Source organism: Amblyomma americanum, chromosome 1, assembly GCF_052857255.1.
Source record: "Amblyomma americanum isolate KBUSLIRL-KWMA chromosome 1, ASM5285725v1, whole genome shotgun sequence".
Taxonomy (NCBI): Eukaryota; Metazoa; Arthropoda; class Arachnida; order Ixodida; family Ixodidae; genus Amblyomma; species Amblyomma americanum.
The window spans coordinates 167,142,383-167,166,843 of NC_135497.1; the positions used below are offsets into that span (position 1 = coordinate 167,142,383).

The 24,461-nt window shown below is 46.1% G+C and overlaps 1 protein-coding gene across 1 annotated transcript in view; it reads right to left on the reverse strand.

Moving 5' to 3' along the window:
* The window catches only part of LOC144114144 (uncharacterized), a 74,939-nt gene that overhangs the window by 31,811 nt on the left and 18,667 nt on the right, over positions 1-24,461 (reverse strand). The window contains exon 4 of the mRNA XM_077647662.1: positions 23,124-23,258. Within this exon, the coding sequence (XP_077503788.1) occupies positions 23,124-23,258 (135 nt within the window). The remainder of the gene's footprint in view (positions 1-23,123; positions 23,259-24,461) is intronic.

The following is a 24,461-nucleotide window of genomic DNA, read 5'->3' on the forward strand; positions in this document are numbered from 1 at the left end:
ACTCTGATCTACAACGTGAACAGCAAATGATGGCCGTTTTAATTTTATACATTTACATTTCCCTTGCATAAGAAATGAACGCCGAAAACAAGATCGGCTTTAACCACCGATTTGAATTTCTCGTAAATGCCGTCAAATATTTTGCATGTCGTTACTGCGCCACTTATTTAGAGCACTTTTAAATAGGTGGGTGTTGTTGTGCCACACCGTTTTTTCCACTGCGACGTTTCTCATTATGTACCGCAAACGTGTGCTGATTGCCTCATGTACCACTAATGTACTGCGATAAAAAACAGCAGTTATGTCAAGGTCAAAAACACATCAGTCAGCGAAGTATACTGCAGCTATAGCGAGCAACGAACAAAGTTAAAATCTCACTTAGTAACACATTAGATGGCCTTGTAAACGGTACAAAAATCATATTCGCATGGCCACGTGGTATTTTTGCGTTCATGCGCTGAAACAACAGACAAAGAGCATGGAGAAGTTTTAGCTCATGTGCCTGGGATGAGCCGCTGTATGGTGACAAACCATCCGGAAGCTGACTTCCTTTCGGGATGAATAGGCAAAGCGCCATGTGTGAATCACTTTCCAAGAAAGCGATCACAAAGAAAAAAAATATAAACAACGCAGTGCTTTGAAGTCAACCGAGGCAGAAAGATACCGGAAGGTTCTGACACTATCGCATTCTCCAGACGGCAGCACGCACAAAGGGTCTCCTGTTGTCTGGCTAGTACAGCGCTTGGGTTTATTTTCTTCCCTTGTTTCATCCCTTCTATTGCGTACAAATTCTTTCAACGTTACGGAGCTTGACAGTGAGAGCTAATGAGCTCGCATCCCAGTGACTTACGCACTCTCTTACACAAGCCCCCAACACTGTCTTTTGCAAGCCCCTCCCCTCTCCCCTTCTGCCTCCAGAAGCAACTTGACACCGTTCCTAATGTTCACGTGAAGGCCCACCTGAAAACTGCGTGGGCGGCTATCGCAACAACCCGAATTAATCATGAAGTTCTTTAAAAGAGCCATTTATTACTCGATTACAGCTCGTCTTCGTAGCTAGGTGAAGCGATGTGCCATCTTTGCCAACAGTGACCAGGCAAGGGTTTCTTTTTCTGTCATGTAGTGGAGCACTTATGGCACTCATTAAGCTCTACATGTGTCTAAAGTAATGAAAACCGTTGTCCTCACCTTTGGAAGCCTTTAGAAACCTTTTTATTTTTTTTAGAAGCAAGCCCTTTTGCGTGGTTACTTTCGGGAAAGACGGTGTTCGCGGCAAGCAAAGAAAAAAAAACGAACTTGAAAATCATGCGTCCGGTTGCTGGTCGCAGCAGCATGCTGCGTGTCAAATGCTAGAAGACGACTAGGGTGTCTCGATGCGCGCCCGCTCTCGCGCATCGAGGCACCCTATAGAGGTCTACGCCGCGCCCCATATATTGTCAGCGTTAGTGGCACTGGGTGTCTGCTTTTCACTCCTCAGCGAGCCCGTCCCACCGGTAAGCTTACCAAAACACGCGTTCAGACTGGGAGGGAAGACTTGCTGAACGGCATCGTCAGACCTTTCCTGACTTCTCTCACACGTGTCATTTCGCCGCTCCCACCGCCGCCGCCGCCGAAAGCGGAGAGTGTTAACAATTCTATTCTGTACCTACTGTTCACAAGAAAAGCGCGAAACTTGCCACAGTCGCAAAGTCGTCCCAGCGGACAACTGTGGCACAATTTAGTTTGAGATAGTTGCACTAAAACGGGTGTGATAGCTTTTTTCTGCTTCCTTACCTCTACATAGAAAACTAGGTATTAAAAATGGCGGCCTCCTGTTGCGTATTGAGACAGCGATAATTCAGACGCTGCAATAACACGTAACGCAATAACGCAAGTAGGCACTAAAATGACGCTGTTGTTTCAACTTAATTACCTTATCTTGAAAAGAACTTTGTCTGAGAAGGACCACTTTTTCAAAGCCGTGGTCCTTCACTGCCGTTCCTCGAAAATCGAATAATGAAATCGGTTTTTACCAACAAAAAGCTTTTTTTTTGTGCGTGTGTGTGTGTGAGAGAGAGAGAGAGCGTGAGGGGGTCGTCGATATGCTTCACATGAATAAAAACCTCCCCACGATCTGTACCCTTAACTCGGTGCTGCGGTCCTAGACAGAATATGATTGGTATACAGAGCAATGGCCACAAAGACACCGGGCAGAAACACGCTCCTTCCTTCCGTCCTTCCTTCCTTTCTGCCATTGTCCCTGCGCAACGCCACTGTCGCAGTGTCGTAGCAACTAGCCCAAAATTCCACTTTGCTGACATCTTAATAGCCGCGCTTCGCGTTTCGCTGCCCTAGGAGCCACATGGGAGAGGGGGCATTCTTTGACAGAGAGTCCGGAAAACAAAGAAAATGTGTGTGTATTTTCGATATCTAGTCGCTTCAAGTGTCATGCCTGACATATTGTTTGATAAGCGCAAGACCTATTGCACTGAGCACCGACAATGCAACCTTTCCTTCCGAAATGCATAACGTTATATAACGCAAGAGCGTAGAAAGCGGTCTAGTAATGAAATATGTATTATGTACTCACAAACAGTTCATGACTGTATGTGTAGTATAAAGTGTGTGCTGCGCAAAATATGCACCTCTTATTATAGAGCGTGTTGACTGCTACTGGAAGTATTGTCCCGAGAAATGAGCCAGAAAGGTTTCTATATGCTCAAGCATTTTTTCCTGCTCTAATGGGGTGAGAACATCGAAAGGTAACTTATAGCAGTACCCGAGTACTCCTCAGCCAACATGCCTTTTGAACAAATTCTACTCCATTGACAAAAAAACATGCTCTGCGCGATGTTTCCATTAACAAGTTTCTTTTCAGCAAGTCTGATCTTCTCAGCAATTATTTTGAGCACCAGTTCTTTGCACATCTGCTGAAAATCAAGTGTGGTGGGTAAAAGTGCTTGTTCCTCGCCACATAAATTCTAAATCCTGTTGAAAAACAGAAGGCGAGCACTCTTCTTGAGACTCTCAAGTGGAAAGTGTCTCATCCCAGTGCTAGGTACCTTTCATTTGGAACATGTAGTTCATGGTCATGGTGGTGCATTGAGGATTAAGAAATTATTATTTTTAATCTGACGTATCATTTGTATCAATTTCGCACTAGTTCTCCTCAAAGGGGCACTAAAAGAGAATACTAAGTCAGGCTAGGCTAACAGGGGAAGCTCACTTGAAAACAAATATGTCATTGTTACTGAAAACAACGCTTTAATAAGGCGTAAAATTGCGTGAAAGCGAGGTACACCTGACGCCGCCACTGGAAGATTCGTGCAGCGGCGACGAGTAACGAACGCTATTTCGCCGTCTCGATGGGTAATTGCCGCCTAAATATGAGGAAAGCAGCGCGCTGAGCATAGCTGACAGTGCGAAGGGTCTCGTCATTACAACAGTGCAAAACAGGCGACGGAGAGAGAGGTTGGTCGCAAAACACGAGTGCTGTATCTTTCACTTCGCATTCTGTGGACTCGGGCTGCGTGTAGCCGTTGTACCCAGCAAGTTCAGAACCGGAAGCTCTCAACGGCATTCACGCTGTGTGTGATAGCTACGCGGCCGGTCAAGCGGTTTCGTTCTCACTTCAGCCGTCGAATCGGCGACTTTTTGCAGGCTGCGGGCGTTACGAATTTGCAAAGTGATTGTTTATTTACTTTTAGTGCATGCTCATGCAGGCACGCGCATGCATGCATGTCGTCAGCGGGCGAAGCGCTATGGGAGCTCGCGGTCTTCCATGTTTTCTGCGCAGTGAAAAGGCGAATATGTTTTTAGATGCGCTGAAAAATATCTGAGAGGTGCCACTTGTATACACCATCACCTCTCATTTGGCTGAGTAAAAAAAAAAGTTCCCCAGCGTAGGTCATCATGCACGCAGTATACGCGAGGCGCCGGCAGGCGAGGCAGGGTTTTCCGCGAGAAAAAAGTTCAGCCAGCTGATGCGTGTTCGTAAAAATTATGCGTGCATCCCCTCGACAGCTATAGCCGGCAGGCGGCAGGCGACACACCTGAGGGGGGCCGGAACGTACCCTGGTTCATTTCCGTTTATAACCAACAGGAAGCAGTTAACGAACGTAGAAATCGCAACGATCATAGCAGCGAAAAGCACAAACGCTGTCTGCGATCGTACTCACTATGTAATCAGTCATCAAACACGTGATGATCAATGACACAGTGGGCCGTTTGATGAGAAATGCGCGAACAATACTTAACTCAGTTGTGGTATTGAATAAATACGTTAGAGTGCTGCAACTGCTCGCATGCTTCCGAGAATCCCTAGAAACTTACGTGCACACTTCACGCAGCACACAACGCACCGAAGGTCACACGCTGTCATCGTCGCCGCCGATGTATACATGCGTCAGCGCGATAAGCAGTTTGTTCTGCTGTCTGCGGCTGCCCTCGATAACTTCAGGTAGTTTCTTTTGCACCCACGGAGCTTGCAGCGAGACGCAGACGCAATGCGAGCAGGCAGCAGAGAGTCCCCATCGGCGGCCTGCGCTTGCACCTTGCCGCCGTGGCCACAAATCTGCTGACTTCCGTTTTCCGGCCTCGTTTCCGATCTTTGACAGCGGCATCTCTCATTAGCCGGATTCTAAAGGCGTCATAGAAATGACGTCGCTGCAGTTCGTTTTTCTCAGGCGGCTTTAAAATGTGAGGTTTTTGGGGCTTTCATTTGCGGTCTTCTCAGCAACGCAGTCACATTTCCGCTTAGAAAAAACATAGGTAGTGTTCCTGGGGAGTATTCTATCTGCCTTGCCTAATTTTATCTCTCCCTCTAGTGTTCATTTATGGGCCATTCTTTAGGGTTGTGCTAAATAAAAATTGAATAAAAAATAAACACTTGAGTAAGCCTGTGAGACAAAAGATACTCATGGAAATTCGCGAACGTGGAGGAAAAACCGAGAGAGACGCAATAAAAAAGAGGCCTTATCAACCCCTTTGCTTAATTTTGCCTTACCATGCTATGCGTATCAGAATTTCGAAGCCTAATGCATTAAGGTGCTTTTTCTTCGCGCTACGAGACAGACTTCTATAATAACCGACAGGGAACAGATTATTTTGATGCTTATGGACGCCTTGTTTTAAAATTGATCATGAGGCATGCAGAAATTTTGATGTAATATGCGCAAAGCTGTGTATAAAGAAATACTATAAGATGCGCTATGCTACTGAACACATTTCAGATCTACGCCAGGAGAGCGGTGTGGTGATGTTTGTGAACGCTTTGAAAATTATTTGTAAGGTATATTTGTTTACGGGGGTTTAACGTCGCGTAGAGGGGCTATGAGGGACGCCAATTTAAAAGGTATAGAGAGGCTTATACTTAGTCAGTGCACACTTGAATAAATATGAGGTGCACTGAACAAAGAAAAAGATTACGTTTTGGTTTACTTATAGAAGCTAATAAATCTAGCGTGCACAGATAAAACAGCAGCGTTAGGACACCAGCTATTGCTTATCACATTAAGAACACCTGTGAAGACTCTTTAACAGTAGATAAATTTTGTGACACTTAAATGGGCGCATATTTACTCGTCGCAAAGGAAAGAAATATATACACAAATGTGATTCAAGTTTCTTTACACGCTCGCGGCACCTTACGCACGTTCTCGAGGATAGGTGATAGGAGGTACCAGTGGTTTAAAAGTACTCCCGATTTCAGGTGGCGTTTTAACGCACATTTCGGCACCAGCGAGGCGTTAATAGATTCCTATCGTGCGGAAAACCACCATCCAAGCACGTAGCTAAGCGGTGCAGTACTATCATTTTATGGCCGAAAGAACTTTTTTTTTTTTTTGCGAAGCAAAGCGGCGTGTTTTGAACCGCGACCGGCCATATCACGCCTCTTCTCTGGAGTAAGAAAAAGGGGAAAAAAGGTGCGAAAAACCTACGTCCTTGCAAAATTTGTGATTTTATTCTCGTATGCTGTCAAGTTACTGTTTGAAAATCGGAAATTCGTGCTGAGTGTTCTCACGGTACCCGCAGAAAAAGAAAAAGAGAAGCCGTGTCTGCGGTTCAGAACACTCCTTGAGAAACGCAGGTTGAGAAACGCAGGTTGAGAAACGCAGGTTTCTCAAGGAAGCTGGGCAAGTTGGTTCGGATTTGTACTGAAAACGCGGCGCAATGAAATGATGTACGTGGAAGAGAAACAACAGGTCAAGGTGGTAACTGTGAACTGGGGTTTATTTAACAGAGCTTGGAAACATATATGCAGCAAAAAAAAGATACACCCCACAGGAGGGCAGAAAAAAAAACACGAAGACATAACGCCATAGCAGCACTAAAATGGTAAGAAAAGGAGGAGTCGTGGTCGACTGATGCAGCACTCAGGTGCGACGCGAAAATTCAGTTTAATTTTCTCTAAACGCGACAGACACCTGACTCACGCACCTAACCTCGCTGGAAGACATGTGTAAGGCCTCCAATGTTTCCCGAGTGGCATCTGTGGCCTCTGGTAAAACAGCTCATGATTGCCCGTAAAAGTACGAATAGGATGGCGTCGGCCGCACTAGCTCTTCTGCGTTATTTCCTCAGGCGAATATTAATGACTAATTGACATCAACAAAGCCGTACTATCGTGGTTACAGTCGGGCACTTTTATGAAAAATCAAGCCGTCTGAAGAAAAGACCAACTTGAAGGTGTTTCGATACTTAAAAAGTTTACGGCTGCTCCGGTAAAAAACCTGTTTTATTACGGAAGAAACGGACTGTAAGCAAATACAGTGCTCGAAAAGCCGCCATTACGAACTATTTTCGCTTCACTGTGCGACTAACAGGGTTGGCCAACGCACTGCTCCAGTTTTGTGTTCTCCCGGCGCTGGACTCGAAGGCGCCTGATATCAAACTCCTGCCCAGGCGCTAAGATTAATTTAGCACTGTCACCGGTTCTTTGGGCATTTTACTGGCTGTCTTGGCACGCTTCGACGCTCTGGCGTGTGGTATTTCTTGGCGAGCAGTCGGTTGGCTGTGTTTTTACTGACACTCCAACAACTGTTCGCCGTTGAGCGCAGGGCTGCTTTTAACTGTTTTCTTTGGTTACCAAAAGCCACCGTTCTTGCCCTTGCTCGTGAGACCGTGGAACGCAGGACAGGCGGGGTGGGGGCACTTAGCCACTGGCATGAAACGCAAATTTTGGCTCGAACGCTAAAGTTTCTGTCAGCCTTGCTGCAGGCTCTGTGTCGCTCCTCTTGTAGCACATAACGTGTTTGCGCTTTAGCACTGAACAGCTTACGAGTGGCGTTGGGAAACAAACATTTTTACGGCTAGCTTTGGGCGACTGCTGGAAGTAACTCGTCACAAAAAGCTCTTCGCCATTTAGAGCGAGGTCAATACATTTTTGAGAATTTACTTCTTATTATAATTATTTTGCTGGTGTTATCGATGTTGACACGAATTCCCCCCCCTCCTCCCCGCCCTTACACGCACACATTTTTTTTTTAAATCTGGGACTTGAAACTCTAGTTTGATAAGGGTAGACAAAGAGAGCTATTGAGTAAGCAAAGCACGCCGCGCTCAGGGCTACACCCTTGCCAGTTGTCATTTGCACTTATAACGGTAATGTGTCCTCTGGTGACCCAGCTAGCAATCCTCTCAAAGTGCATTCTTTCGCAACATCGTGACTGTCCTCACGGGATTGCCAGTGGGCTTGAAAGTGTGTGACATCTTTTGGTACTATTTTCCTTCGTGAAAATCGCAAGTGCTTTTCTTTTGCTCTCGAGGATGGCACACTGTGTGTATGGCTTTGTTTTCATCAGAAAAGGACGAAGTTTTGAACAGAATGATCGCGAACGAAGACCCCGGAGAAAGCTGCGGCCATTGCCTGCGAACACTACGCGCCCTCTTCCTTTTTTCACGGTCACTGCTCTTCTTGTTTAGCCACATGCATTATTGTATACACAAGTGTGAGTAACAGGTAAGGATTAATAAAAGCGTGCTCACATGCAAGAAGTAATGGCCAGGAGAAGTCTTTCGAAAGAGTGAGAACAAGAAGGATTGCAGATCGGTTGTCGCAGAGTCCGAGCTACCATTGTAATTTTTTCCCGCAATATCGGTGACTATAAATTATCGTAATGAAGGAGACGCAATAGAAATAAAGTTCAGATTAAGTTAGAGTGTACACACTAACATTATAAATTGCTGATACGTAAATAGAAGGCCACAAAAATTTCGGGCAATTTATGCTGGCCCTTAAAGAGGTTCTGAAACACCTTCTGAGGAGAGCATATAAACTTGTTCAATCATTGCCTTCTGTTGTCATAAACACCTGAGCCAAATAATACGCTTTTATGCGTAGCAGAGAACCCACAATCATGAGCAAAAGTTGGCGAGACCCCTTTCCGGCAACTTTTTCATGCTCGCACCCTCCTCCGTCTCCCGCACCGGCGTTTACCAGTTCAGAGATGGCTATTGGTTAGATTCTTTCAGACGTCAGTCAGCTGCCATGGCCGCGGCCAATAAAGACGCGCAGCTCCGGAGAGTCAGGGAGCTCCGCCTCCGGGGGTGGAGCCGGCGGAGGAGCGCCGACCTTCCAGCGCGTAAAAAGTGAGGAGAGGAGAAGGAAAGGCGCGTATGCTATAAGATAAATTTACTACCCCACGCCTCTGTACTCGTTACGATATGAATCGCAGCTTGTGTTTACTACCGTATCTCACTATACTGCCACCAGGTGCGTTCCTCGTAACTACAAATTTTAGTACGAAGGAATTATTGCGGACGTGAAGATCGCGGCCTGAGATGTGGACTACGCTGCTGCAGTTGGCTAGTTTCGTTTGGGAAGCGGTGGTAGTTCGCTGTAAGCTCAACGTTCGTCAAAAGCGTTTATAGTGATTATTTCATGCAATAAACTCATTATTCGGGAAACAACTTCCGCTAAGAATGTAGAGACAAACATGGTCACATCTTTCAGTTTCTTTCTCTGCTGAATGGCTTTTTAATACTTTGTGAACACAACTTCGGTTAAATTTGCTCGCCAAGATTTGGCGCGAAACGCGTCCTAATCGCAATCATAAGATGTTAGCTGTATAATGCTGGCTGTGCTGACAGCATACCTAAACTGCGTTCTGAGCCCACTAATAAAACACGTCAGTGAGTCCTGAAGAACCTTGCTAAAAGATGCCACAGGCTGCTTCAAAAGAAGTGAATACAAGAGCTGCAGTACTATAGAATGTTTGAACAGTGGCCACAGGGGGGAGCTGAGTGAACAGTCGAAAAAGCGGGTGACCAGAAGTAGTGTAGAACAGGGCGATCCTGGACTAATGAAAAAAAATTAGCAACCATGCCTCGGGAAAAAACTTAAAGCTTAAAATATTTGTGGCACCAATTACTTTGCTGATGATGAAGAGAGTAAGAGTACCAAGGACAACAACGTTACCTTAGCAGGGCATACAGAGGGTGATTTCTTCAGCTGGCCAATTTTTAACAAAGAAGGGAACTGAAACCAGTCTGCTTTGTTTGTGGGACAGTTTTATTTGACTTGGCAGCCTCGGGAAAACTGGCGCAAGATTGCCATTTATTTTCCTAATGAACGAACAATTTTCAATTTTAAGTTATTTATTCTGTGGGAACAATTTACTTACAGAGCCACCCGTCATTGATTTCGGTTGTCACCAGTAAACAGGAGGAAAACCATGTACACAGCACGCTGCAGAGCAATTAGTTGCGCAATTCTGCCGGGCTTCACTGGGCACGTCGTGCCAACGACCAGTACGGGACGTCTACCCAGCATTGATTGTTTCCGCGGGCTTTGTGTACAGCGCGCAAAAACTTAATATTAATTTTTCAAATACTTCCATGTTCTTGAGAGAATATAAATGTCGCTGAAATATTATATACTTTCATCACGGAGCAGTAAAGCATGACAAAAAATTACGAGTAGCATACCTACTTTTGAGAAAGTAGGTATGAGAAAGCAGGATTTTTTGTCATGCTTTACTGCTCCGTGATTTCAGTCATGGCGCACTACAGTGCTTGAGAAAGTAAAGAATTGTTTGAAAATATTTGATATTAGTATGAAGTAAAGAACACATCACTTTGCTTGGAGGAAACCGGCAACAATACTGCCTGGGGCTGATGCTGGCAACACCCTACCTGTCTTCTTTATGTCACTCATCGTCAGCAAAGTAACTGGTGCCATAAATATTTTAAGCTTTAAGTCCTTATTTCCCCTCATTCTCTTCCCGAGTGCAGGGTAGCCAACCGGAAACCTTTCTGGTAAACATTCCTGCCTTCCCCCCCCCCCCCTCTCTTTATCTATATCTATACCCACCAACGACAACCAATGACATCGCTGCCATCATGTCCTCATTCGCGTTCGCCGAAAATGTTGAAAATCACCTTTCGTTGTATTAACACTTGGTAATATCAAGGAAATGAAATGAAATGCCCTTTTACGTAGAATAGAATGTATATCACGTAGGCTGTTTAGCATATAGAGCTAAGTCAAAATGATACCGATTTTGCATAGGGATGATCGACACCCCAACCTGTGACCACTGCGGCCATGAAGAATCAATTGGCCATATATTGTGCTCCTGCCCGCATTACAGTCCACAGAGGGCATGCCTTAGCCACGAACTTGACCAACTGGACGACCAACCACTATCCGAAAAAAGAATTCTCCAACATCGAAAGGACCTACCGTCGCAGAAGAAGGCCGTGCAAGCGCTTTTGCGCTTTTTACAATCTACCGGCCTGTGTGAAAGCCTTTAACTGGAACGCCTTGTGTGTGTGTGTCTCCATGTGTGCACGTTCCTTTTTTTTGCGTTTTCCTCTCTGTCATCTTTCTAACCCCTATCCCCCATCCCCAGTGTAGGGTAGCAAACCGCAGACTCACATCTGGTTAACCTCCCTGCGTTTGCTTTTCATTCTCTCTCTTTCCCATACCGATTTTGTACCGGGATGGTACTAAAACTTTGGTCTTGAATAGCTACTTAGTAGATTAAGAATATTTAAGGTAAGGAAGTCATTAACAGGGGTTAATGCATTTCCTAACCACTGAAGGTGGTCTATCAAAGGATGAGTAAGCAATCCTAAGCATCCTGCTGCGATGGTGACCTTGTCAGTACTAACTTTGTACTGTCAAGACGTCATTCAGCAATTTTTACGTGCCTGTCAATATCAGCTTACTTATTCTGGCTGTGAAACCTGACCTCATTTATCATGCCCTGTCATCGCTTCCCATGGAAATGTTGGTTTTCGTCGGCGGTGCTTGCTTTAATCCCGAAACAGCGTTACTGAGCTAATGCTTTCAAAAGTTTTTGCCTTTATATTATTTTCTGTGCGACTTTCAGGCATCTGAAGGCGTTTAGAAGACGATTATTTGCTTCTCCAATGGATATTTTTTCTTCTGTGTTTAGCAAAGTGCTAGGTTCAGAAGACAGTCAAAGAAATTCGAGTTTGTGAAACGAAAAGTAACTCATCCGTTTTGTGATGAAAAAGTTGTTGCCGAATACCGAGCCGCCTCCCCCCCCCCCCCCCCTACCTCTACCCCCATTTTCCCTCTAAGTAGGGAGAGAAATGCGCGAGGCTCGACCACATCACAACATGGACCACGCTGTTTTAACTTCCGGGTAGCTGACGCATCATGCCCGAGACAAGCAAAAAAAAAAAGCAAAGCAAAGCCAAAGAAACATATATGAAGGCGTCTCTTGTTTATTTCTTTCCACTAACTAAAAATTTCTCTTGTTTATTCACTTGAAAAATACGACAGGTGCAAACTAGGCGACATTTCTTCATAGCGCACATTAGCAGCTACAACACCGCAATTTCGACCTTTCAACATAAATCTATATCACTGGGTATACAATTTCCCCACTACCAACAACAGCCTGCATACTTCACCTGTAGGAGTCTGCCAGCGAGGATACTGCTCTGCAGCGCGCAGGACACCCTCATTACTCGGAAAATGGGCCCCTCTTAGTAAGACTTTTACAACCGCCACTAAGAGATGGTAGTCACAAGGTGCCTGATCCGGACTGTATGGATGGTGCGGTAGGAGAGTCCAGTAAAAATGGTAGTGAGATACGCAGTCTCTGAAAAGGTATGTGGCCTACAGGGCCATCGTGTTGCGAAGGAAGCGTTGTCTTCTGCTGTCATCTGACTGCAAATACCAACTGTTAGTTCAAAGTTGCAATGTACTGTTGGAGTTGACAGTCCCTGCAGTTTCCAAGAAATCCCAAGAGGCAACCCCTTTCGCCTCTCAAAAGAGAGCGCACGCTACCTGCTGAGGGCTATGTCTGCGACGTGGAATTAACGTGTCGGCCCTGCGTGTAGTGCTGTTTGTGCTTGGGTTCACAGGGCTGACACCATGTTTCACCACCGGTGATGGCGCTATTGGGGAGCCTCTCATCTTCAGCCTCAAATTGGTTCAGTAGGTTCTGGCAGAGTTGCACACGGCTCTCTTCTCTCTCCCATCTGCGCATTCTGACGGCCATGCTGGCACAGACTCTTTAAATGCTGTCAACATCGTTTCCAGCGCAGTGAGCTGACAACCAAGTCGAGACAGAATTCATTGGTTGCAATCCGCCGATTCATGTGAATGAGCTGGTCGAGTTGTTGCTCATTTTGCGATTTTGTAAGCTGACAGTTCTTGACTGAACGAGACTTTTTACAGCGAAGGCTGTAATAACTTTCTGCAGGTGCGGGCAAAAGTAAACGGATCACGTAATTGTCTTCGAATATTTTTCGCACCTTACCTAATTGAAGTTTCCAGCAGTGGTAAGTGCATGCTGGCAATAGACGTTGCTGCGCTTTCTAATGTAGGAACAATATTTCTTCATTTTCATTAGGGAAGGCGTGATTGAACTTAGAACAGAATAGCGTGCTTGGTTTACTTATGTCCGCACCTGTACAAGCCATTCAGGGGGCACAACGGCACCCGTGTAATACGTCACACGTTATTTAGGTGAATACCCCCGCCACTTCACAGCGCGATTGACGTGTCTACTGACACAGTGAGACAGTTATCCGCCTTTCATTTCCTCAATGCCAGCGGAGTTTAAACCTTCTGTTGGTTTTGAGAAAAGCAGGGGCACACCATCGCCACCTCACAGCGCGATGAGGTGTCCACTGACCAAGTGTGCCAGTTATGCGTCTTTTTTTTCCCTCAAAACCAACGGAGTTTAAACATCTCTTGGTTTTGAGAAAAGTAGGTGGACACCATCGCCACCTCACAGCGCGATGAGGTGTCCACTGACCAAATGGGCCGGTTATGCGCCTTTCCTTTCCTCAATGCCAGCGGAGTTTAAACCTTCTGTTTGTTTTGAGAAAAGCAGGGGCACACCATCGCCACCTGACAGCGCGATGAGGTGGCCACTGACCAAGTGGACCAGTTATGCGCCTTTCCTTTCCTCAAAGCCAACGGAGTTTAAACCTTCTGTTGGTTTTGAGAAAAGTAGGTGGACACCATCGCCACCTCACAGCGCGATGAGGTGGCCACTGATCAGTGGGTCAGTTATTCGCCTTTCTTTTCGTCAAAGCCAACGGAGTTTAATCCTTCTGTTCGTTTTGAGAAAAGTAGGTGGACACCATCACCACCTCACAGCGCGATGAGGTGTCCACTGACCAAGTGTGCCAGTTATGCGTCTTTTTTTTCCCTCAAAACCAACGGAGTTTAAACATCTCTTGGTTTTGAGAAAAGTAGGTGGACACCATCGCCACCTCACAGCGCGATGAGGTGTCCACTGACCAAATGGGCCGGTTATGCGCCTTTCCTTTCCTCAATGCCAGCGGAGTTTAAACCTTCTGTTTGTTTTGAGAAAAGCAGGGGCACACCATCGCCACCTGACAGCGCGATGAGGTGGCCACTGACCAAGTGGACCAGTTATGCGCCTTTCCTTTCCTCAAAGCCAACGGAGTTTAAACCTTCTGTTGGTTTTGAGAAAAGTAGGTGGACACCATCGCCACCTCACAGCGCGATGAGGTGGCCACTGATCAGTGGGTCAGTTATTCGCCTTTCTTTTCGTCAAAGCCAACGGAGTTTAATCCTTCTGTTCGTTTTGAGAAAAGTAGGTGGACACCATCACCACCTCACAGCGCGATGAGGTGTCCACTGACCAAGTGTGCCAGTTATGCGTCTTTTTTTTCCCTCAAAACCAAGGGAGTTTAAACATTCTCTTGGTTTTGAGAAAAGTAGATGGACACCATCGCCACCTCACAGTGCGATGAGGTGGCCACTGACCAGTGGGCAAGTTATGCCCTTACCTTTCCTTAAAGCCAACGGAGTTTAAACCTTCTGTTGGTTTTGAGAAAAGTAGGTGGACACCATCGCCACCTCACAGCGCGATGAGGTGGCCACTGATCAGTGGGTCAGTTATTCGCCTTTCTTTTCGTCAAAGCCAACGGAGTTTAATCCTTCTGTTCGTTTTGAGAAAAGTAGGTGGACACCATCACCACCTCACAGCGCGATGAGGTGTCCACTGACCAAGTGTGCCAGTTATGCGTCTTTTTTTTCCCTCAAAACCAAGGGAGTTTAAACATTCTCTTGGTTTTGAGAAAAGTAGATGGACACCATCGCCACCTCACAGTGCGATGAGGTGGCCACTGACCAGTGGGCAAGTTATGCCCTTACCTTTCCTTAAAGCCAACGGAGTTTAAACCTTCTGTTGGTTTTGAGAAAAGTAGGTGGACACCATCGCCACCTCACAGCGCGATGAATTGTCCATTGACCAAATGGGCCGGTTATGCGCCTTTCCTTTCCTCAAAGCGAAGAGAGGGTTTAGACTGCGAATAAGACAACACTGGGAACTAGACCGTCTAATCTGCTTCGTGCAAGCGGGCCCTGGAGTTAGTGAAGTGTGGCGGGGATGCGATCGAACCGAAGACCGCAAGTGGAAGTAGGCCGAGTATTCACGTGAGCATAGAGAGACACCAAAAAGGGCTGTGAGGCGCCCAACCGGGTAGCCACCAGTGAAATGTCAGAACGGACCTGCCAATCCAGACCTCTCGGCCGCTGATTAATGCGCCAAGCCGCCAAGCTTAGATCGACATTTTTTTTTTCACATCCCTCGCAGCGTTTGCATGAACTCAGCAGAGTCAAGTGAAGCTTATCTATCCACATAAAACCAGTTGTCTGGTTCATGTAAATGCGATCGGGTGGAGTAAACCATGCTGCGTAGCGAGACTAGTTAACTCGCCTGCAAGGAGGAAGTTGCTTCGCCTAACCTGTTCTGCAAAGTGCATGTAAACGCGGTTTGGTCAGGAAGTCGGGTTAGCGGGAGGCGAGGGGAGAAATACATGTAGGAACCTGCTGTGCGCTAGTGCCGTCGCGCCTCTGAAAGAATGGCGGTGCGCCGCGATCTTGAGCGTCGTCTTTCCACGCTCACACTGCGCCACTTGATGCTGGACGCCGCTGCAGTCACGTAAGCGTTGACTCCCCAAGATACAGCTCAGGTAAGCAAACAGTCGTCGAGACTGGGTGGCTTCGTTCAGCCCGACGCCTGACTCGACACGCTACTGTCGGGTTCGTGTAAACGAAGCTACTGCACTCCTCTTATCGTATCGCTGGGCTTATGTCCACTATTTGATCTCTCTAAACTTTCCTTAAGATTTGCCAGTTGACGCTATATTTTCCATATATAGGAATTAATCACAAATCTTTGCTTCATGCCCATGTTAACGTAACAGGCCATTTCATTTCGCCAGACCGCTGAAATGCAGCCACCCGCAGCACTGCAACAAAATTTTGAGATTATTGGCGAGACGGCTAAGCTTACGGCTATGTTAGCAACAGGCAACGCAATAAAAGAGGAGGCATTACTTTCGGAGCAACCTTTGTACCCATCAAGAGTGCCACTAAAGTGGTCGCACATTTCACGTGTCTTCGCATTTTACTTATAAGCAACTTGGAGTCGAACATATTGCCTCAAATCATGAACACTTATTGTCGCTCTTTAGTGGCTACCCACGCCTACCAGAAAGGGAAGCTGAGAGGAAATATTTTGATTTGCAGCTCGGATATAGATTTCGATTATGTCGATAGAGATATCTTCTTCTGGAAACACGTTGTGGCACTCTCCGAAATACTGCGCTCCGACGTCTGAAAAGGATGTTTCGAACCTTCTTCGGAGTCCTCGGTTTATCTTCGAGAACGGAGGGGAGCTCCCAGCCTAGTGCCAAGCTCTAGTCGTAACGTTTGACTGTGACAAATGAAAAAGTGGCCTCATTTCATTGGGCATGTTTTCGGATATATTGACAGTTTTAACTGAGATATACTGCTGAAACCGAGACGCTAGATGTACTGCGTGTTAATAATGTAAGGATATTTCCCAATGCGTCTTCGTGAGCCTGAACAACTGTACAAGACTTGAAGATTGGAAAGGGTACAGAGCAGCACCATCTTCTTTTTATAAACTTAGCAGTTGACGAAACATAGGTCACATAAACACAGAAGCAGCTTGCAGAACGCGGGGTTTTGATCACGGTTCGCTCGCCATTACACTTCAATGCAAGAATCCGTGTCTATGCATTGTCCTGTAATTGTCATGAAAAATGAATGAAATTGGCAAGGTCACTATCATAGCGACGAATTGCTAAGCATTACTTGGGCGAGCAGCAACGGCATGAGGGTTATACGTTTTAAGACTTCCACGTTTTGTTAGTTACGGCTTGTCGCTATCATGCTGTTTTTTTACAATAACGGTTAGGCGCCCGTACCTGGCTTTCTCGTCGTCGCCATCGGCGTAACCGGTGGGTGCGTTAATGTCACGTGACTGTGACATTAACGTGACCTTAATGTCACATTAACGTGACCTCAATGTCACGGTCAACCTGGGTCGCATTAGCCTTAGGGTGGCTCTGTTTGGAACAGCCGCCTGCCAGTGCAGAGGTGCATCACTTGACCACTGCACCAGTGCACCAGGAATATATCCCCAAAACTAAACGCCTAAACAGCTATCGCTGACTCTCACGTTACGCAGTGGTAACCGTCCTGTAAGTTTTTTTTTTTTGCAGCAAAGGCGCAACATTTTAAAATGAACTACCCAGCGCCACCTTTCGGCCCCTAACAGTCGCCGTTTCTTATATGCAGGCTTGATGCTGGATTGAGTTGAGGTATAGTAAGTATGCAAACAATATCCGAAGGCCAGCCCAATCTCCTTTTGTCCCCGGCATAGTACAGTTTGTATGCTTTTTCCTACAAGCGTCCGTAAATGAGCTGCTGTTTTCGAATGAACACCGATGTAGATAGCTAAAAATCCCATCAGCCCTTTGAAGCATGCCTTTTTAGCGAACCTCTCAGACGCGCACAAACCGATTTGGTGGTAAAAATATAATTGGAGTCGAAGCACAGGAATTGATCAGAAGGCTAATTGGTACACCCTCATACTTTTGGATCGTAGCATAGCGCAACACTGGCGGGACCTGTGAGAAAACATAAAAATGTTAAGCTACTCCTGTGTGCTCCCTCCAGTGGCCTGTCTCCTTGCGCTCATTGGCACTGCGATGGCCAGTCGAACCACCTCTTTCGGATTGCCGCATCATATACGCGTGGCTTGGATTTGCTCATATGGCGGCTAATCTGCTTTTCGACGGCCGATTTCGCCAGACGCGTTCATCGAAAGAAAACAACAACAGTGAAATCACCTCAGATGAGGTTATCGGCTTCGATGCCTATGAATATTGTGCAAGCCTGCAGATTTGGCAGTGTAGTCAGCCTTTGCCATCAGTTTCTTCAGTATTACAATGTCGCCACGCGAAGAAAAAGAAAGATTCCTTACTTTTGCTTTGCCTTTTCGCTAGGATGTGGCGGTTGCACAAGAAGCGTTTGTAGACATAGTGCGCACGTTTTTAGACTGAGCTGTTGATTGTTTTGGCGCGAATTGAACCAAAGCCCACGTATTATTGGTCCAGATATAGTGTGTGCGTGAGAAGAAAAATCTTTGAAGCTGGTTTTCAAAGAACATAACGGTTGTGAGAAAAGCGCATAATGCGAACGACGTACACTGATAAATGCGCATATATGTTCCTAACTTACCGCGGCAGTTTTTTTTAAAGTAAGCTAGAAATCAATATGCTCTCTATGTGTACTGCGCTGCGACTCCGACTCAAAAGAGGCACTTTCCTGTGTACACATAGAGATACATTATACTCTGCAGCCTTTGCATTCAAGAAGAGAAAGATTACAGAATGTGCCTGCGCTGTAACACACTTCAGGGGGGCTGCAAATATCATCTGGGGGTTTTCTCTGTATGTGCAGAGGAGGACCGTACCTTTTCTTATTTTTTATACGCGTTGCGTGCACACGCCTCCACTACATTTTACCTGCAACAAAACAGGTCTCGACTCCATTGTTGCTTACCTTCGAAGCAATATGCATAGAATGAACAAAAGCAGTCGTGCCGAGTATTCATGAGGGAGCTCACAGATCTCTGCCTATGATGTAAGGCTCCTGACGAAGGCCTACCGGACCTCACGTCAGACTACAAACAAAATTTGCTGCGTGGCATGGCTTCACTGCATTTGGCCGGTGGCAGAGACATCGTTGAAATATTTCACATGGCAAGCGTACGCTGCAGCAGCCACTGTGCCCAAAATTCTACGTTCATGGCGAGCCGAGTTCCCTGCCAACACTTGCTGATGTTGTTGTGTGAAATCATGTGTGAACGTTGAGAAACTTTGCTAGGAAGGTATCTTGGAATAGCTCAAGAAGTTTGCAACACCAGAGTCAAAAGAAAAAAAGTTGTGAATGAGGCCTAGTTTTTGCCACATAACCTCCTGGCACTTCAGTAGCTGCACCCGCAGGATCTTTGGCAGAGTGAGTCTAACTCTGGCACAGCCACCTTTCACGGTGTCAAGACTATACCTCCTTGCTTTTTCTTATAGCTCTTAGTAAACTCCCCGTGTTGGCCTTTCACAACAACAAAAAGTGACAGCGAGTGGATGTCAGCTACTACCCGAGTGTATTTCATCGACGCTCCAAGTGCTTTCACTGACTGTAGGTGAAAAGTATGCGGTGCCTGAACATTAAAAAAGTACGCACTGAAATTTCCTCTAACTTCTTAGAAAGGCTACATACGAAAAGGCATAGGGAACACTGCACCTATACGCACTCAATACCATCCGTCGACGTCTCGTAGATGGTCAGCTAGCGGGCAAGGAGTTTCAGTCGCAGTTAAGACTGCCACCTTAGCTGTCGTTCTAGTGGTGCGAAAGTTATGAGGTCGATTTTCAGGGGCCTCAAAGTGCCCGCATAACATTAACCTACTTCGCCGTCAGCAGTAGTAGCAGCAGCACGTTTTGCTTATGAGAGGGAAAGCCGCCCAAGCTTCTTGCCATGCAGAGGTGATGGCTGCAGCAGGTACTCGATTATTCTTTTGATCTTTCGACGTATCGCTTAGAAAGTTAGCATTGTCATCTCTGCACGTACTTGTTAAATTCTCATATGGAAGTTGACATACTGGAGGTGCGTACTTGCGGCGTATACTGGAAACTATTTTCAGTATTTTCTACTATGCACTATTGGCGCCAAAAGTTTGCTGCATGCCGAATCCGCGAAAAGTGTGGATTGCTGGACATCCTGGACAAGCATCATGAAACTGAAGGATGCATTGCACATGCATACATCCTCACGTGCACTGCAGAATGGGAAATTACAGGCTGCTTGCCCAGCTTGCTCATTTGTGACTATCATTGAAGGATGTATACATTCTCTGCAGTCAACCGCAGCATCACATTACATTTCTGTGCATTTAAAGAAGTAGTTTTGAGATCCATTTGATTTAGCATTTTGGTCTGTTTGCCGGCGACTTTCAGTAGAAGGGGTAAAAACTGCTACCTTCAAGCTGTAAGCTTTCATAAAATTTAAAATCGACACGTTTCTATTGCCTGGCCCTTAGAAACTGTTAGAAACAGCGCGAGAGAAGACGTAGACAACGATAAAAAACACAGACAAGACGGGCGCTGACTGCCAACTCTATTGTAGGAGAAATATGCGCAGTTAAGTTCTGGCTTGGGCTAGTTGGTTGACATGAACCAACTAGCCCAAGACCGAACTTTAAATGCGCACATTTATTCTACAAATATGAACCAACTAGCCCAAACCAGAATCTTATTAGCGCATATTTATTCTATAAACATGAACCAATTAGCCCGAGCCAGAACTTTAATTGCGCTGGTGAAATTGCACCAATTTTAATAGTGAGGGGTCCACATGGATTCACAATTTTGATTCCAGGATGTAACCGTGCTGAAGATCCAAATACTTAGTGAGTCCAGGTATTTGTTCTACAAGTCCCGAGTGGAGCACTTTTCTGAAATCCTTACCTGCTACATTTTGTCAGAAAAACGGGAAAAGCTCCGAAAGTATGAACAGAAAAGCACCAGCGAATCATTTTGGTTCAAGATGTTCTATATTATACCCACCGTACTATTGTAGCGATAGCTACACTACGCCAGCCACTTCGCGAGATAAGCGTGGCTGCGCGCTGAGCCGTGGCACCACCGCTCCACCAGCTGTGCGCATGCGCGGAGTGACGTCAGCGCACGCAGCTGGTGTGCGCGCCGCGCGCCTACATTACGCTAGCGTTTAGAGCCTTCAGCGTGGCGGCACCGTGGCCACCGTGGCGGCTGCCGGCGGCGAGGTACGCCGGGGAAACCGAGCGGGGAGTAGTGGAGAGGGTGGGGAGAGAGTGAATCCACGTCCAGGGACGAAGATGACGAAGGAACGCCCAGAGAAACGCAGCGGCGAAAGACTGACTTTGCATTTTGACTGAGCGAGTTCCACTCGGCCAGCTGTAGCTATCGCGTCACTCCAGGTTTAACCAGAGCTAAACCACCGCCATTTTTGTTCAAGACCTTCTGTTTCCATCCTATTCGTTAATTTGCCACTATATTTAAGCAATGAAGGGAAAAAAATTGTGGCCTTTAAGGTTCCCTGGCGACACATGAAGTATGAGGGATGCCGTAGTAAAGGGCTCCGGAAATAATTTAGACCACCTGGGGTTCTTTGACGTGCACTGACATCGCGCAACACACGGGGGTTGTTGCATTTCGCCTTCTTCAATATGCGGCTGCCCGACTGGGATACAACGTGTGACCTTTAGCAATGAGTATAATAAAAATATTGTCTATTACAGCGACTTATTTACAGGTGTAGAGTTATTGTTCAGCTGTGGTAACGAAGTGTGGTGAGATTAAGACAGAGACGGCGTTATTTTACGATGGAAAGGAGACAGACTTGAAGTGCGCGATGAGTCTGATCTGATTTTCTTCGGGAACTAACGTCGTGTCTGTATTACCATTAATTCGTCAGGCCGCTTATTTAACGATGCTCCACCAACGAGTCATTCATGAAGCAAGCTTTGCTACAAAAGTGTGGGTTTTTAAGATGCGTTTTTTTTTTGTGCCTACTAGAATCGAGCAGAATTCACTTGAAAATCTTTTCAACCGGCGTATAAAAGCCTAAAACGTTCGGCTTTCAAAAGTTTTCAGACTACCAGCTTCGTTTATGGCCCCTACAGTGTGGCTGGTACAGGATTCCGAAGGCCCCAAATTTCTGGAGGCCGAGGAGAACTTTGCTCCTTACTCATACAAACGCATGGCCCGGAAACTTTTGAAGAGAGCAGCACATCTTCACCATCTTTGGTGTACAGAAATTCGGTGCCGGGCAATTCTGCGAGTTTTTATTTGAGGACGCGTGAAAAAAAAAAGATGGAAAAATGGGAACGTACCAGCTAAATGTTTCTTGACTGAAGCGACCACTGGAGCGACATGGAGCGATCACATCGTCTACCTCTCTAGAAATACAAGGGCCATTGCAACTATGACGTATCACCTTCGTGGAAAAACTCCGCTTCATCTTAGACAACTGATCTATACAGCATTAGTAGAACCTGTTTTAAAGCACGGCATTACTGTATATGGTAACTGCTCCGAATACAAGAAAGAAGAACTAAATGCTATCCTAAAAGAATAGTTAACACTATATCTTACAGCACCAAACTACACTCGGTTGACATGAAAGGGAAATGCGATGAGTTAGGCATCCTTCAGATTCGTGAACTGTTTCAATTTATTGTGTTAACACGGTATTATTACTCAAATGAATATGACTTCCGTAAAAAAAGATGTCACCTTTAGAAAAACGGAACGTTTTGTTAAGCCACGGGTTTATACAAACTATGGCAGAAAGATGCGCAATTATTATGTATCGGCTGTATTTAATGAAATTTCCAATAATCTATGAAAGACGACGACACCACGGGCGCCCGCGGTGTCGCCGTCTTTCTTGTGTGTGTTGTTTTGGCGCAAAATATTTTTAGTATGTATGATCACAAAAAAAAAGAGCGCCCGTGGTGTCGTCGTCTTTCTTGTGTGTGCTGTTTTGGCGCAAAATCTTTTTAGTATGTATGATCACCAACTAGCCCAGCAGATAACTCTTATAAACACATTCGTCTGAGCGCCGTTCTAATTTCCCTATTCGTCGCAAATGTCAGCCCGTTGAAAACACTTCTTAATTTACGCCTATCTTCCGCGTGGCGCATTTTTACAGCGTGCACAAAGTTTTGCGAATAGTTCTCCAAGAGCCGTGTTTGTTGCTGGAGCAGGCTAGCTCCGCGGTCTCGACGCCGTGACGCTCTGTCCCTGGGTCTCACTGTTCTTAGCGTCTTGGTGTAGCGAGTGCCGGCAGCCGCGGCGCTGCGATGCCGAAGCAAGCACGCTCCGGCCACGGTCGCCGTGGGCCAAGCACCGCCAAAAGGCTGTGTACCTCATGAATCTTTCACAAAATTTGTTGTACCTTGCATTTCGTGGTGTATTTTGACTCGCGGGATGTTTTCACAACAGGCGGTTATCGCATGGGCTGGTTTATGTAAGCAAATCTGGCAGCCTCAGTAGAGCCAAATCCCTGCGCAACGCGTCACGTGCTGCGACTATAGCCTCCTTCTGGCCGAGTGCCCGCGCTGTAACGGCCGCGATTGAGTCAGCCAGGGTTAGAGCGCACATTCGTGGCTCTCCACGGTCTTCATGGCCAGGGCCTAATCGCTTCTGTTGTGTATGCGGGACACAATGCAAAAAAAGAAAAACAAGAGCAGAACCGCGAGTTTCTTAAGCAGCGAGCGTTAAAGCCTTCCGCTAGAATACGCGCCATTTGAAGCACACTTTACCCGGAAGAGCGATGAGGGCGTCTCCTTGGACTCCTTCTCGATGGTGGTGTGCACCTCCTTGGTGACACCCGTGGCGGGGTCCCTGATGTGCTCCACGGAGCTCTTCACCTCGCGTAAGCTGCCGGGACTTGTGTCCTGCGTGGTGCGCGCACACACAAGAAATATATTTGAAATCAGAAACGATGTAAGACAGTGGGTGGCTCGAGGTGGAAGGGCTTCCGCTTGCATTCCTCCAATAGAGATTTGCTATACAGAAACTCTATTGGTGCCCGATTCTAAGTTTTTTATGGAGGATTCAATGCGCAAAGTGGACCATTCAATATGTTGTTTATTGCATATAAAGATAGCCCTTTCTATTAGCATTTTATTTCTGCTTTGCTTGAAACAAAAAAAAAGATGTGCGATTTCATTAGGCCGCCGCGTATATATTACACAAGCACAACCGCTTTTTCGTTTTGAGGACTTACGAATACAGAACGTCGACTAACATAAACTGGACGTTGCATCTAACACAGACATTAGTTTAGAAATGTGCCGGTTTGTTTCGTGTTACTGGAGTTCGGTAGTGTTCTGCGTTGTCGCCGACTGTATACAGGGTTATTTTTACTTCCAAATAAATAAACGTTAAATAAATTAATCATTTAAATTCCGGAGCGGTTTGGATACGTGTACATTTTCTAAATGTTTAGAGCCTTCCGACAGCGTTCGGACAAGACGGCTGTGCTCGCTGACAGGTCTTTTGTGTTACCTTTACTCGATCTTTACACACCCAGATATTCACGAATCGAGCCACAAAACTCTCCCAATTTAAGAATGTTACGTGGTTGGCGGGCGCACAACCAATGACAACCGACAATCGACGAGGATTGCGGCGACCAATAATAAAATCATTTCCCTTCATAGAACTGCGAATGTCGCCACAGTGACGTATGCTATCTGTACGGTGTGTATGGGCACAGCGTTTTTTTTTAAATTTATCTCAGTGGAAAGAAAGCAATGATAATTAGCTTTAGTAATCGTCGAATTAAGCCTCATCAAGTGTCCTCCGTTCGCCCCAGCTTTGAATCATCCGCAAGCACCTTGAAAGTTCTGGACATGGGATTTTTATCACAGACTTGAATGAAGCAATTAATTTCGTGCCCTCTTTGGGTTGTTCTAAACGTTACACAAACGTAATTAGGCACTACCCGTGAAGCCACGGCACAATTTTTTCTTTCATGTTCAGCTGACACACATGAAAGCGACTAAGAATCTGCTTCTTCCCGTCTGTACAGGAAGCTTATGCACATCTCCCACCATCTGACGCCAGCCCGCCTTGGGGAACGTGTAACCGCCAGT